Source organism: Podarcis muralis, chromosome 11 (genome assembly GCF_964188315.1).
Source record: "Podarcis muralis chromosome 11, rPodMur119.hap1.1, whole genome shotgun sequence".
Taxonomy (NCBI): domain Eukaryota; kingdom Metazoa; phylum Chordata; class Lepidosauria; order Squamata; family Lacertidae; genus Podarcis; species Podarcis muralis.
In genome coordinates this window covers 21531232-21544772 of record NC_135665.1, presented here as the reverse complement: position 1 = coordinate 21544772, position 13541 = coordinate 21531232, and the positions used below count along the sequence as shown (strand labels likewise).

Genomic DNA, 13541 nt, shown 5'->3' with positions numbered 1-13541 from the left:
TCTTTTGAGGAAAGGAAGGATCAAATGTACCTAAAAATATTTATACATACATGAACAACATACCGTATTTTTTGCTCTATAAGACTCACTTTTTCCCTCCTAAAAAGTAAGGGGAATTGCGTGTGTGTCTTATGGAGCGAATGCAGGCTGTGCAACTGTCCCAGAAGCCAGAACAGCAAGAGGGATTGTTGCTTTCGCTGCGCAGCGATCCCTCTTTTTGTTCTGGCTTCTGAGATTCAGAATCTTTTTCCCCCTTGTTTTCCTCCTCCAAAAACTAGGTGCGTCTTGTGGTCTGGTGCGTCTTATAGAGCGAAAAATACGGTATATAAAGGATTTTAGGGTTGGACTAAAGAACTGCTATTCCTCATTTCCTAACCGGTTTGCCATCTGCAGCTTTGTTTTGATAGCTACTCCTACAGTTCATCACCACATATAAATGCCCATGCCCAAATTTAGCATGTAAATTTATGTGTCCGTTTGATTTTGTTTTTACTTTCTGGTTGCCTCACTTGTGTGCATCTTGACTGGAAAATGTGCAGGCTCCATCCATAGAGTAAAATCTGCTATTGATGTGACAGCAGTACCTTAGCAGAAAATAGAGTGTAAAGTTCCTTAATATATTGCAGTTAAGGGAAAACTTGTTCTTGTTTTAGAGCTTCCAGTTAGTTCCCCACTGTGCCATGCAGTACTAAAGATACTTCAACGCTGGGAGCAAGTTCTTCTTAGGCGACTTGAGATGCATGGCGGCCCGCCAGAAAACTTCATTTCTGTTCATACTTCTCAAGAAGCATCCTCTTCAGGCCCTGCACTACTTCGCCACAAAGCCTTGCTAGAGCCAACAAACACCCCCTTCAAGTAAGTGTGCTCAGTGGCTCTGTCGTTTTTGTACTTTTCATGCTCTGTAAACCGGTTGTCATTCATGTTTCCATATCGGTAATACATTCTAATTAGTGTTGTAAGCGTACCTCAGCATAGCGTGGATGTGTTAGCTCAAAGCAAGTTTCAGATAGTACTTAAGGATAATTCACTAATTTTGTGTGTGTGCGTGTGTAGATTGTATTTCAATGTACACTTAAAACTGTATATTTAAAAGTGGAAAGGCAAAGCAAACATGAATCATGCAGATAAACATGGAGTTGGGGTGGACTGTAGCTGGTGACAACCCTGACTTTTGCTCTGACCCCCTCTGCTGCTTTAAGTTATATATTGTTGTGGCTTTCCGTCAGTCCTCCACAACCGAACACTACAAATACAAACAAGTAAGTAAATCAAATGAAATACCTTTTGCTGTTTTCTGAAGGAAGTCTCACCTTAATGTGCAAGGAAACATAATGACTTTTATGGAAATAAGAGAGCTTCTTCATCCACCTTATTTTTATTTATCCGGTTTCTTCTCTTTTATTTTATCTTTTACACTATTACTTATCGTTTTCTTCTTCTTTCTGTTACCTTTGGTTGTGCTTCATCAAAATTTGCTAAGACGCTCTGCTGCTTTTCCAGATGACACCTGCACTCCTTGCTCAGACTGGGTCATCTTGATTTAAAACCTAGCTTCCTTGAAACAAAACAAACCTGAGGGATTAGTTCTTTGGCTCCATGTGAATAGGTTAACATGATTATTAATTTCATGCTGGCAAAAAATGATTCTCTTTGGCGGTCACCTGCGTCCTGCCTGGCGTTGATTTGAGCAATGAGCAAATCTGGATTCTCCTCTGCCAGATTTACAAGGGTAGTGGGACTAAACTGGGTTTACAGAAAAAGCTTCTGAAACTGCAGCATGCTTAAAAACATGTTTCTCTTCATTTTTAGGTCTAAAAGTAATAATGCACTGTCTGTGAAGAGACTTTGGCAATACCTCGTTAAACAAGAAATGGTCCAGGAAACCTTTATCAGAAACATATTTTCAAAGAAAAGGTGCTTGAATGAGGTATGTATTGTATGTTTTTATACAGAAATTTAATACCATTAACTTGGCTTTTCTTAAGCCAGTGTTTCTCAAATTTTTGAACTCACAGGGTCTCCCCCCCAACCCCCATCCAAGCTTGTTCTAGTTTCCAAGGCTCCACATTCCTCAAATACAAAGGTTGCATATGCTTAATGTGTAAGCAGTAAAGTTCACTGGCTGGAGAACAATATAATGAGAGTATTATTTGTCTGGTATAAATACATTTATTATAGTTTGTCCAATTTCCCTTTGTGAGCTGAGAGTTAATTCTTCACCATAGTATCTAAGGTATAGAACTCTTTCTGATGTACTTCTGAGAATGTACTTCAAAGTTTATTGCAGCATTCCACAATTTTGTTCCACTAAGTTAAATGTTGTTGCATATTCATAAAATTACTATGTAATTGTTAACCTTGCTTCATAGTTGCATGTTAGTCTCATCTTGTCTTTTGTCATGTGATTTATTCTTTTCTGGTGTAGTCATTAGAAGACCAAAATGAACATATCAAAAGTACTTCAGTGGAAGAGCCTGGAATCAATAAGGTATATGTGAAATAAAATAAATGGTGATATGGGAAAACTATGGCCTACATTCAAAATGTTTGTGTGTGTGTGTGTGTGTGTGTGTGTGTGTGTGTGTGTGTTTTAACTGTGTAACACATTATGTGGTTCATTGGTATTGATTGGGAAGATACAGAGTGGACTAATACCAGCAATCATCTGGTCTCCTTTGTATGTGATTTTTTTCCCAGAGTCAACTGTGTCAAGTCTTGCAGATTTGTTGATTAGTTTTATTTGTATGTGATAAACTATACAGACTTTAATTGTAATTATCTTTGAACCAGAAACCTGTAAAACCTTCATATATACTTCTATGTGTCAGACAAGGGCTTAAGTAATGTGTATACTGGTATTTCTGTACTTGTTAACAGAGGCCTAACATACAAAAACAGCAGATTTCACTCTATAACCTTCTGACTTGTAGAATTGTTCATATGGTTATTGCTGCTCTTGACAAATTTCACATTATTCGTGACTGGTTCTGGGCTATTAAATGGTAGATACCAAGTCAATTTTAAATATTTCATAGGTAGATATGGTTCATCTTTATGTGAAATTGCTTTTCTTTCTCTAGTTTTCTGGTTATTTATGCATTAAATATAACAGTGATGTGACAATAAATGATTATAAGGTAGATAGGATGCAAAGTTGTTACACCTTTTAAAATGTGTTTTAATTTTTTATAACAATTTACCTTTTTTACTGGACTATCTAGAACTAATGAAAGTAACATGCTTTCAAGTAGCACAGATCTCTTCCTGATTAATTTTTAGCTTTTGTATTTCAGCATGAGCTAGAAAGATAGAAATCTTACTGATTAAAAAGGGGTATGTGTGTGACCCCCTCTCTCTTTGTTTCCCTTTTATATACAGATAGAAACTGATATGGGATACCCTGGAAGTAAAGCTAGAATTATCCATAAGGAGTCTGACATTATCACTGCTTTTGCTGTCAACAAGGTATGCACACAAATGGGGTGCTTTAAAAAAATGAATATTTTGGAATGTTGTAGTTCAGGCTCACAAGAAGGAAGAGCTATTGTAATATTTAAAGAAAATAGTCAGACCTTAGCTAGAGGTAATAACACCATTTTTATTTCTCCTACAGTCAATATTATGTTGTGTTCTGCATGCACAAAAGGCACAGTGATCTCTGTTGCAGTAATTCTGCTCTTCTAGAAACTTTGTCTACAGTGGTGCCTCGCAAGACGAAATTAATCCGTTCCGCGAGTCTCTTCGTCTTGCGGTTTTTTTGTCTTGCGAAGCACGGCTATTAGCGGCTTAGCGGCTTTAAGAAAAAGGAAACAAACTCGCAAGAACTCGCAAGACATTTCGTCTTGCAAAGCAAGCCCATAGGGAAATTCGTCTTGCGGAACGACTCAAAAAACGGAAAACCCTTTCATCTAGCCAGTTTTTCGTCTTGCGAGGCATTCGTCTTGCGATGCACCACTGTACTACCAACATAAATAGATGGTTGCAATGGAACTGAGTGGGTACAACATAAATGAAAAGTCATATATATGGGCAGCTTTTCTTCCAGTTGAACCTTTGAAATGCAATAATATTGACTGAAAAACTGATAGCAGATAGCTATTTCAATCATACCCTGATAATGGTTTTCCTGGGGCATCTGGCTGGTCAATTTTGGAAACAAGCTTGCTGAACCAGATAAACCTGACCGCAGCATGGATATTATATTTTTAACCTTCTGCACTTTCCACCCAAAGAAGAGTAGCTGATTGGTGTGGTTGGGGACCCAAATGATATGAAGCTATGTGGAATTCTGCCAATGCGGATTCATTTAAACACCCTGTCACACTCATAACTTCACGCTTCCATGGGGCTTTTGTATTCAGTGGTGAACAGGCAATAGTAGAATTAAAGGTATTGTTAACCGGTGGTGTCCTGAGCTTATTATTTTCCCCTTACACTTGTATATTGTAGGCCAACAGGAATTGTATTGCAATAGCTTCAAGTCATGATGTTCAAGAACTAGATGTTTCTGGAATTCTTGCTACACAGATCTACACTTGGGTTGATGATGATGTAGAAGTGGAAGCTAAAGGGTATATTTTTTCATTTGTTGGCTATATCTCCTAACATTGGCTTCTGTACATGAATTTATTTTTTTCTTAAAAATATAAAGCAGTATAGAAATGAAATTAATAATAATACATGATAATGATACTGTTAATTTCTTAATCCAACTAGTTTTTTAAAAGTTATGAAAACATTTATCTAAGAGTGTTATGGGATCTCCTTCCTGATTTTCTTTATCTCTCCAACCTTGGGCTTTCCCCCTCTCTGTTTGCTGAAGTTCCCAGACCACCTTTTCCCCAGTGTTAGCACTGCCTTTCTGCTACCCTTATTTGCTGTGGTTTTACAGTCCACCTGTGTTGACAGAAGCAATCATTCCCCCCCTCTTGGCAGCTGTTGGCTTAGTTGTCCTGATGTCTCAAAAGACTGGCCTGCTTTGACCCAGACACTGAAGTGGTTATATGGTCACCTTAGTTCTGAATTCACAGAGCCAAGTATAAGTGAAATATACTTGAAGTCGAGTGTGGATTTCATGCTCTTTAGTCAGCTCATAGTAGCAGTGAATGAAATTTCCCCAAAACGTCTAGCTATATATACATTATTTACACAATGGGCCCTGCGTGATTGGCTAATTCCGGGCTGCTCCTGTAGGCTAATCAGGTTGTGGATTCACCTCCTCCAGAAGCCTGATTGGCTGCTCCTGAAGGCCAATTAGGTCGCTGATTCACTTCTACCTGGAGCTGGATTGGGTGGCTCCTGCGGACCAATCAGACTGCTGCATTCTGGATCCTATTGTTCTAGGATTCAGCTCAGTACATAACAATAAGCAGGCATCTGGGTGGCATTATGTTAACAGGATGCTGGACCAGATGGACCATTGACCAGACCCAGCAGACTGTCAGGGACCATGCTGAGGAGGGCTGCACTGAGGAGAAATGGTGGGAGCCACCCCCTCCCCTTGCTCCTGAATCTTTCCAGGAGTGGGAAGACAGCATAGATTTGGAACAGTGGTTTGCAGAGGAGCATAGTTCAGAAGGCAGAAGCTGGGAAATAATGAATGGGGAACAGATAGCAGAAGAAGAAACCATGGGAGAGAGAGGGTTGACAGATTCACAGTCACTGGGCAGCATTCCTCCACCACCCTCCCCAAGGTCACAAAGAGCTCAGAAAGTCTCAGAACAGAAAGCGCAGAGGGTACAAGCCCAGATTACAAGACATAGGAGTGATGTAGATTAATAGGGACAGAGGGGTGTGTGATCCTTACCATTTCTAGGAGATGTGTTCTTTGTTCTCTTGCTGTGATTATTAAATATACTAATTAGTAAGGCGTTCCTTTCATTTGATCTTCTTATCTACTACCGGGGGGGGGGGTGGGAGGGAGGAAGCCAATTCCCCGAAGCCTGACACAGACCCTTCTTACCATTTTACGGTAGCCCAAATTAGAGATGTTGCATTATAATTTGTAGATGCAGATTGGCTGAACAACTGCCGTTTTTTGCAACATAAAATTCTCATTAAGAACATTTTCTTTTATAGAGCTGATGATTTCTTGGTTATCCACGCTCGTGATGACTTGGGAAACATTCAGGGAACTACTCCTTATACTCACAGCAATCCTGGCACTCCAATCAACATGCCTTGGCTCGGTAGTACTCAGACTGGCAGAGGTGCTGCTGTGGTGAGTCACATGCAATAGAATAATCCTTGAATTACACACTATTACACACTTAATATTGAATATTTAAGTTTTATTAGGTATTATAAATCATATTCAGAATATATACTCTTCTAATGCTATTAAAGATTAAAACATTAGTAATTACTTAAGAAACTCTCAGCACTTCTGTTACTGTGTTGAATCCAGACATTTAACATTTTTCTTCAGTGCAGAAAATCCAAATGCTGTTGGAAACAAAAGCAAAGTTTAGTAATAGTGCATTGTCTAAGAACATGATATATCAGTTAAGAAGTTGCTGGTTGAATTCTCAATCCCTAATTGTAGCATGGAAATTATAAAACTAATCTGTCCATATATGGTGGTTGAAAATGTGACACAAATTCATGAAGCATTTTGAACATTCCAAAAGGTACAATGCTAACACTAAGTTTCCTCAGCTTGCCTCTTTTGCCATCGGTTCCTTTCAAAGGGCAGAGATGGAGAAGTGAGGCAAAGGCAGAGCCTGGTGCTGAGGCCCAGTATTCAGAAGTTTATTATGTTGTGCAAAGGATAAACGTTGAGAGAAATCCGAGTTCAGCCTAGGGTTTACTTCCTTGCCTTCCTTCCTTGGCCATTTATTTCTAATTTTACACATCATTGAGCTCTCCTTCTTTGTTGTTTGAGTTTCACTGATTTTCATGTCTGGCTCTTAATATGACCTTTGTACTTGTCGGAATTTACTAGCTGTGGATCTTCCCATCATGGTGTTACAATAATAGAAAAGTTGTGCCTTGTAAAACTGTCCCTTTTGTTACTACAGCCACTGTTATTCCCAGCTAGTTTTATTTACTGCCTAGTACAGTTTCCTTTAAGCAGAATAATTCATTACAAAACAGTATTGATATAGTACCTTTTAGAGCTTTCAAAATGCTTTGCATGCATCATCTAATTGTAACCCTTACAACAACTTTTACAATAGGGGCAAGTATAGTGGTGCCTCGCAAGATGAAATTAATTCGTTCCGCGAGTTTTGTCGTCTTGCGATTTTTTTCGTCTTGCGAAGCACGGTGTTGGGAAAGTTTTGGAAAAGCTTCAAAAATCACCAAAGTCTTTAAAAACCTCAAAAAAGGCTACCACACCGCGTTCTATGAGTTGCTCCTCGAAGTCAAGTCGCAACTGTATTAACAGTGTTAAGAAAAAGGAAACAAACTTGCAAGACGTTTCCATCTTGCGAAGCAAGCCCATAGGGAAAATCATCTTGCGAAGCAGCTCAAAAAACAAAAATCCCTTTCGTCTAGCGAGTTTTTTGTCTTGCGAGGCATTCGTCTTGCGAGGTACCACTGTATTTCTGTGCCCTTACTGTGGGGTGGGAGTGCTGAAACTCAGAGTCACTTAGAGCCCTCAGTTGTGCATTTTCTGTTTGCATTTTCTTCAGGATTCTTTCTCCATCTGTGTTTCACTTGGTCCAATGTAACTCAGTCCACTGTTGACTCCATCAACATCCCCTTGGATTCCCCAACCTCTTAGGACCTCTTCTTCCTTAGCTTTGGTTACCTTTCCATGCTGTCTCTAAAGCGATTCTGAAGTTTTAGTTCTGGTCCAACTGTTCTGACACTTTCCTCAAGAGAGAACACTTCTGAAAACATCTCTCGACTTTTACTCCCCAACGTTTTAAATCCTCACCAGTTCTGAGTTCTCACATCAGCTCAGCTAGTAGGAATCTGAGGCTGTGCAAGCTGCTGCTATTACATTAGGAAAGCTCACTTGTTTTTGTATTTTAAACTTGTTTTAAACTTGTTTTGGCAAAGACCAAAGCAAGTGTGCGGTATTCAGCAAAGCTGGATGTGTACATGTTTTGTTTTACCTAATCTTTTACCTAGAAATGGGTGCTGCTAGCTATGGAAGAATGCCTTGTTCAAATGACATTGGCGGATGAAACACTTTCCTTAATGTGCCTGCCTTTTTGATGTAATTTAAACTCTGTTTTTGCTCTACATTTTTTCTCAAACTGTGGGCAAGGGACCACCCGTGGGCTTCACAGCCTTTTCGTGGGACTGACACCGTTCCCAGTAGCTGCTCACATGCACCGTGAGTGCATAAGCACACACAGAAGCAAGAGGGGGTTGGAGAGTGAGGTGTACCATGTAAAGTTGGAAAGGAGCAAAAGACAGACAGACACACACACACACACACACACACACACACAGAGAGAGAGAGAGAGAGAGAGAGGAGGACAGTGTGCCCAGCCAAATATGAGAAAAGGAGGAGGAGGGAATGGATGAACTGAGGGAGAAGGAAACATTTGGGGCTTGCTGCTACTGCATCTTCTGGCCCTTCCAAATCCCACACCCACACTCCAGTTCTCCCATCCTCCCTGCTAATCACTTACCAAATCAGAATGCTTCTCCTCCCTCTTCTGAGGGGCAAAGAGCCAAAGTGGGTACTGATGGAAAATAAAGAGATAAAAGGTTAATATTAAAAAATAAACTTGGAGTAGAGAAGATGGGGATAAGAAATGGAGAAAGAAGCATATGTAAAAGTAATGGGGGCAGGGGAGACAAATTAACTGTGAAAGGAGAAGCTGCAGGAGTATTTAGGAGACTCCCTAAAAATTAGGCTTTATGAATGTGCCACATAGCTGTGTCAGTACATTACTACCTGCTGTAATACATGCTCTTTAACTGAAGGCTACATAGATACATAATTTTCCAGTCAATGCAAATAAGTCACAACTAAATTTTATGTGATTGATTAAATGCAAAACATAATGTTCTTCATTCCTAGTTAACTTCTGTAAAAGTTTGTTTGCCTCTCTCTTACATGCTTCTGCTTCTACCTCTGTCTTACTTACCTTACAATATACAGGAATATTCCAATAATTTTAATGGAATCAGAAAGGAATTGGCAAGGAAAGAGGTAAGAATGCAGCCTAGAGTGTCTCTGTTGGGACCCTTAGTCCTGTGGAACAAAAGCTCCCACACTCAGGGGTTATGTTCTGTTGATATCAGTGTGCACTAATGCTGAGGGAATTATGTAGCTTTCATTGACTTCCATCCATATTTCAGCCCCAAATTCATGAAGGTAAACAAACTTGGTAGCGTCTGCATTTTACATCACTAATTACTTTTAAAGGCTTCTGATCAATTTTGCAGCTTACCTATTTATTTTTGCACATCTAACAGATGATCAAGAAGGCTATCAATAATGTTCGAAGAATGGCTTCCCACCCAACACTACCTTACTGTAAGTTTAATATTTCTAGGCCATTTTGATGTTTGCAATAGTCCCAATTTATTATGCAGCGTATGGAAAAAATGTTTGAAAATATCCAGGAAGGAAAAGTGCCCCTTGTTTAAAAAGATGGAGAAAAAACCCAGCTATAATTCTTAATTCAGATCGAATCTATTTTTGTCCATTTTAACTATACCTTAGTTTTAAAGAAGTGTTGAAGTTTTATGGATTATTTTTTATTCCAGATTTGACAGGTGCTCAGGATGGCAGTGTGAGAATGTTTGAGTGGGGCCATTCTCAGCAAATTACATGTTTCCGGTCTGGTGGCAACTCCAGGATTACACGGATGAGATTCAATTATCAAGGCAATAAGGTAGCGTCCCTTTTGCATCTCAGAGATTTTTTTAAAAAGAAATGTGTTTCTATGAAATGCTCTGTTTGCTCCTTCCAGTAGCTTAGGATACAATAAGTTTAAATCAGTAGTTCCCAACCTTTTTTGGGCCATGCCCCACCTAATAATCTCTAAAATCCTGACACACACACACACACCCCCGTGACATATAATTCTTATTATTCAAAAAGTGAACTCCTATGCACGCAGAGGAAGCCTAAAAGGCTATTCACTGTTAATAACTCATTCTCGAATTGCCCCCCTTAAAAATCAAATGGCCCCCCTGTGTGGTGTGTGCCCCACATTGGGAACCACGGGTTTAAACGTTTAGGATACAATAACTTTAAATGTCTGGGCAATATATAAACACACAAACACAAACAGTATATGTTGGAACTGCATATATATTCATATTCTTAATGTTGTTGTTTTTCCCCAGTTTGGGATCGTTGATGGTGATGGGTTTATAAGTCTGTATCAAACAAACTGGAAAACGTCTCTACTCAATGGAAGCACACCCAAACCATATTTGGTGAGCCTAAAAAGTCCCCCCTGCCCTCAACTTGCTTTTGTTTGATAGTGCCATGACATTGAAAAGCTGTATTTTAATTGTTATAAGCTGCTTATATTCTTGACTGTGGTTTCCTCCTACGCTTTGCACACATAAAGGTAAAGGTAAAGGTACCCCTGCCCGTATGGGCCAGTCTTGCCAGACTCTAGGGTTGTGCGCTCATCTCACTCTATAGGCCGGGAGCCAGTGCTGTCCGCAGACACTTCCGGGTCACGTGGCCAGCGTGACATCGCTGCTCTGGCAGGCCAGCGCAGCACACGGAACACCGTTTACCTTCCTGCTAGTAAGCGGTCCCTATTTATCTACTTGCACCCGAAGGTGCTTTCGAACTGCTAGGTTGGCAGGCGCTGGGACCGAACGACAGGAGCGCACCCCGCCGCAGGGATTCGAACCGCCGACCTTTCGATCGGCAAGTCCTAGGTGCTGAGGCTTTAACCCACAGCGCCACCTGCGTCCCTTTGCACACATACTTTGAAGTAAATAGTTGTAAGACATTAGACGTCTATTGTTAAATATACTTGGTAGAAAAATTGCAGGTTTTGTGCTCATTCTTCTTCTCTAACAGCAACCCACAAGCCAAATGGCAAAGCACTTCTGAAACAGGAGGACTTTCTAAAAGTATTTTATGATATGGTTTTAGGGACCTTCTGTTCAATGAAAAGAAGTAAAAGCAAAACGAAACAAAAAACACCTTACCAGCTTTGGCTGGTATGATAAATGTGACTATTCCTGGACTGGGAGAGCTTGACCGCAATAGTTGTGGCATTGGGACTTCAAGATGGGATTAATGCAATGCACTATGAATGTTACGGTTCCCTTGCAGTTGACCCAGAAACTGCAGTTAGGGCAGAAGGGTGCATGCTGCATGGTTGCTGACAGATGCGAGATCTTATCAGTATTTAATGCTCCTGCCATACTGGCTGAGGATTTGTTACTGGGCCAAATTCAAGTTGTTACTATGACTATGGAAAGCCCTTAGACAATCTCATACATGTTACTGTTTATAAGACCAAATTATATATTAATTTTATTTCCAACCTTTACTTACTAATGCCCGTTACAATTTCCAGACATGGCAGTGCCATAACAAAACAGCCAGTGACTTCGTTTTCATCAGCTCTTCATCTTTGATAGCCACAGCTGGGCAGTCCACTGACAACAGGTACTGAAACTTCTTCCAAGATCACAGTGGTAAACTGAGTGCAAATGAAGAAAGTACTTTTTATGTTGGGTTGTGCCAGTGGCAGCTTGCAGTAGGGGAAAGTGCTTCCACTCGCACAAGGTGGGACACCTGAATTTCACCAGTTCCACCAACCCTCTGCAGTCCTCGACCCCATATTTCACACTACTTAGGAGGGCCCTCCAGTCCTTGAAACCAGCTTATTGAAGTGCACAGGAAACTATAGTAGGTAGGAGAGAATTGGCAAAAATGCATTATCCTGCCTTGCACTAATGATTTCTATAAGCATAAAACCACCAAACACAGCAGACCCGTTAAAATTAATGCATCGAAATTATAGCCATGAATTTCAATGGGTCTACTTGGAGTAGAACTTAATTATTATTGCAACAGCGTCATTCCCTCAGAGGCAATCTGTCAGGGGCTGCAGATAGGCAGTCCACTTTATCCGATGCAGGAAGCGTTATCCTGATATAGTGAAGTAGACACACTGTATATATACAAACACTATTTGATGTGTATAAAAAGGGAGGGCACCAGCAAGTGCAATTCAGAAAAGTTTATTTGATTATTTTTCATCTTTCTCTTTTTTAGAAATATTTGTCTGTGGGATACTCTGGTTGCACATTCTAGTAGCTTAGTGCATGGTAAGTTTAACGCATACATACAAACAAACTACAGATTTATATGTGGGTAGATAATTGTTGTTTCCCATAAAGTTTGCTACATTCTTTATCAAGCTTCTGCAAAACGAATACTGTGGTCTAGATTTACATTCTTGTTCCTTGTTTAGTCTTATCCTCACAAATCACTATTCATTTTACATGCAATCAACTGGCCAATAGATTATTGGAACTTGTGCTAGAGCTTATTGAACATCTTGTTGAATACGTGCATTATTAATAGAGGGCAAATTTCTTGATTTAAGTGGTTCCTCGTAGTCATTTGCTTAGGGAGGGGAACTCTCTGCATCCTATGAACCATGTGCATGAGAGCCAACAGGAGAATCAGTAACATTTTAGTTTCTTTGGACTTGAGTTAAGCACTATAAAACCTAGGTTTCATATTGCAGTTCATGTGCGCTATTGTTGTTACACAAAGCTTTATACAAGACTGCAAATAAAATACTAATACTGATTTTATTTTATTGATTTGGATTTTAGCCTTTACTTGTCATGATACTGGAGCAACTGTCTTAGCATATGCCCCCAAACACCAGCTATTAATATCAGGTGGCAGAAAAGGCTATACCTGTTTAATAGATCTTCGGCAAAAGCAACAACGACAATTTTTCCAGAGTCATGATTCTCCAATTAAAGCAATTGCTGTGGATCCTACAGAAGAATATTTTGTCACAGGATCTGCTGAAGGAAACATAAAGGTAACTGTCAGGGAACTGCCATCAGTACTGGAGGGGGAGAGCGAAAGCCAGAGGGATTCCAGAGAGCGTCCAGGGATCGGGAGGAGCAGCCCATCTTCTGGGGAAGAGAATCAGCGTAGCACCAGTGGAGAAGTGGGGCAGCTGGGGGAAGTGGCGAGGCGGTCTCATGACTCCTTACCTGGGACCAGCGGGGAGAGTAGGGGTCCTCCGTTGCCCACGCCCTCCCTGCGCAGAAGGCTTCCGCGCAGAGAGGGTAGGCGGAGACTAGGCGTCAAAGAACTTATTTGCTGGAAGAAGTTTAAGAAACGCCCACTCACGGATTCTGCCAACGATTGAGCCAGCCACGGGTGAGTGGCTGACCGGACAGAAAAGGTTCACTTTGATAACCCAGCCAGGTGTTTGCACCCAGCCGGGGAGATAGGCACCTGCTTACACACGAGCAACCCCTAGAACCATTACAGTAACACATTGTAAAATTCCATTTTGTTAGACTTTGATAAATATAAATTTATTACACATTCATTAGAGCATTGCGTAAGAATTATATTGAGTAGGCCTATCATGTTTTGTTCTCCTCTGCTTTTTCCC

At 40.4% G+C, this 13541-nt stretch overlaps 1 protein-coding gene across 3 annotated transcripts in view; it reads left to right on the top strand.

Moving 5' to 3' along the window:
- DMXL1 (Dmx like 1) overlaps positions 1 to 13541 on the top strand; it is a 75135-nt gene that overhangs the window by 58768 nt on the left and 2826 nt on the right. For 2 of the 3 annotated variants that reach the window (XM_077936112.1, XM_028748588.2), the window contains 12 exons: positions 654 to 855; positions 1810 to 1927; positions 2426 to 2488; positions 3379 to 3465; positions 4450 to 4571; positions 6079 to 6220; positions 9382 to 9442; positions 9676 to 9803; positions 10261 to 10353; positions 11463 to 11554; positions 12167 to 12219; positions 12736 to 12953. In XM_077936112.1, the coding sequence (XP_077792238.1) occupies positions 654 to 855; positions 1810 to 1927; positions 2426 to 2488; positions 3379 to 3465; positions 4450 to 4571; positions 6079 to 6220; positions 9382 to 9442; positions 9676 to 9803; positions 10261 to 10353; positions 11463 to 11554; positions 12167 to 12219; positions 12736 to 12953 (1379 nt within the window). Of the gene's footprint in view, positions 1 to 653; positions 856 to 1809; positions 1928 to 2425; positions 2489 to 3378; positions 3466 to 4449; positions 4572 to 6078; positions 6221 to 9064; positions 9116 to 9381; positions 9443 to 9675; positions 9804 to 10260; positions 10354 to 11462; positions 11555 to 12166; positions 12220 to 12735; positions 12954 to 13541 lie in introns of all 3 variants that reach the window. The other variant, XM_028748590.2, reaches the window with a different exon arrangement.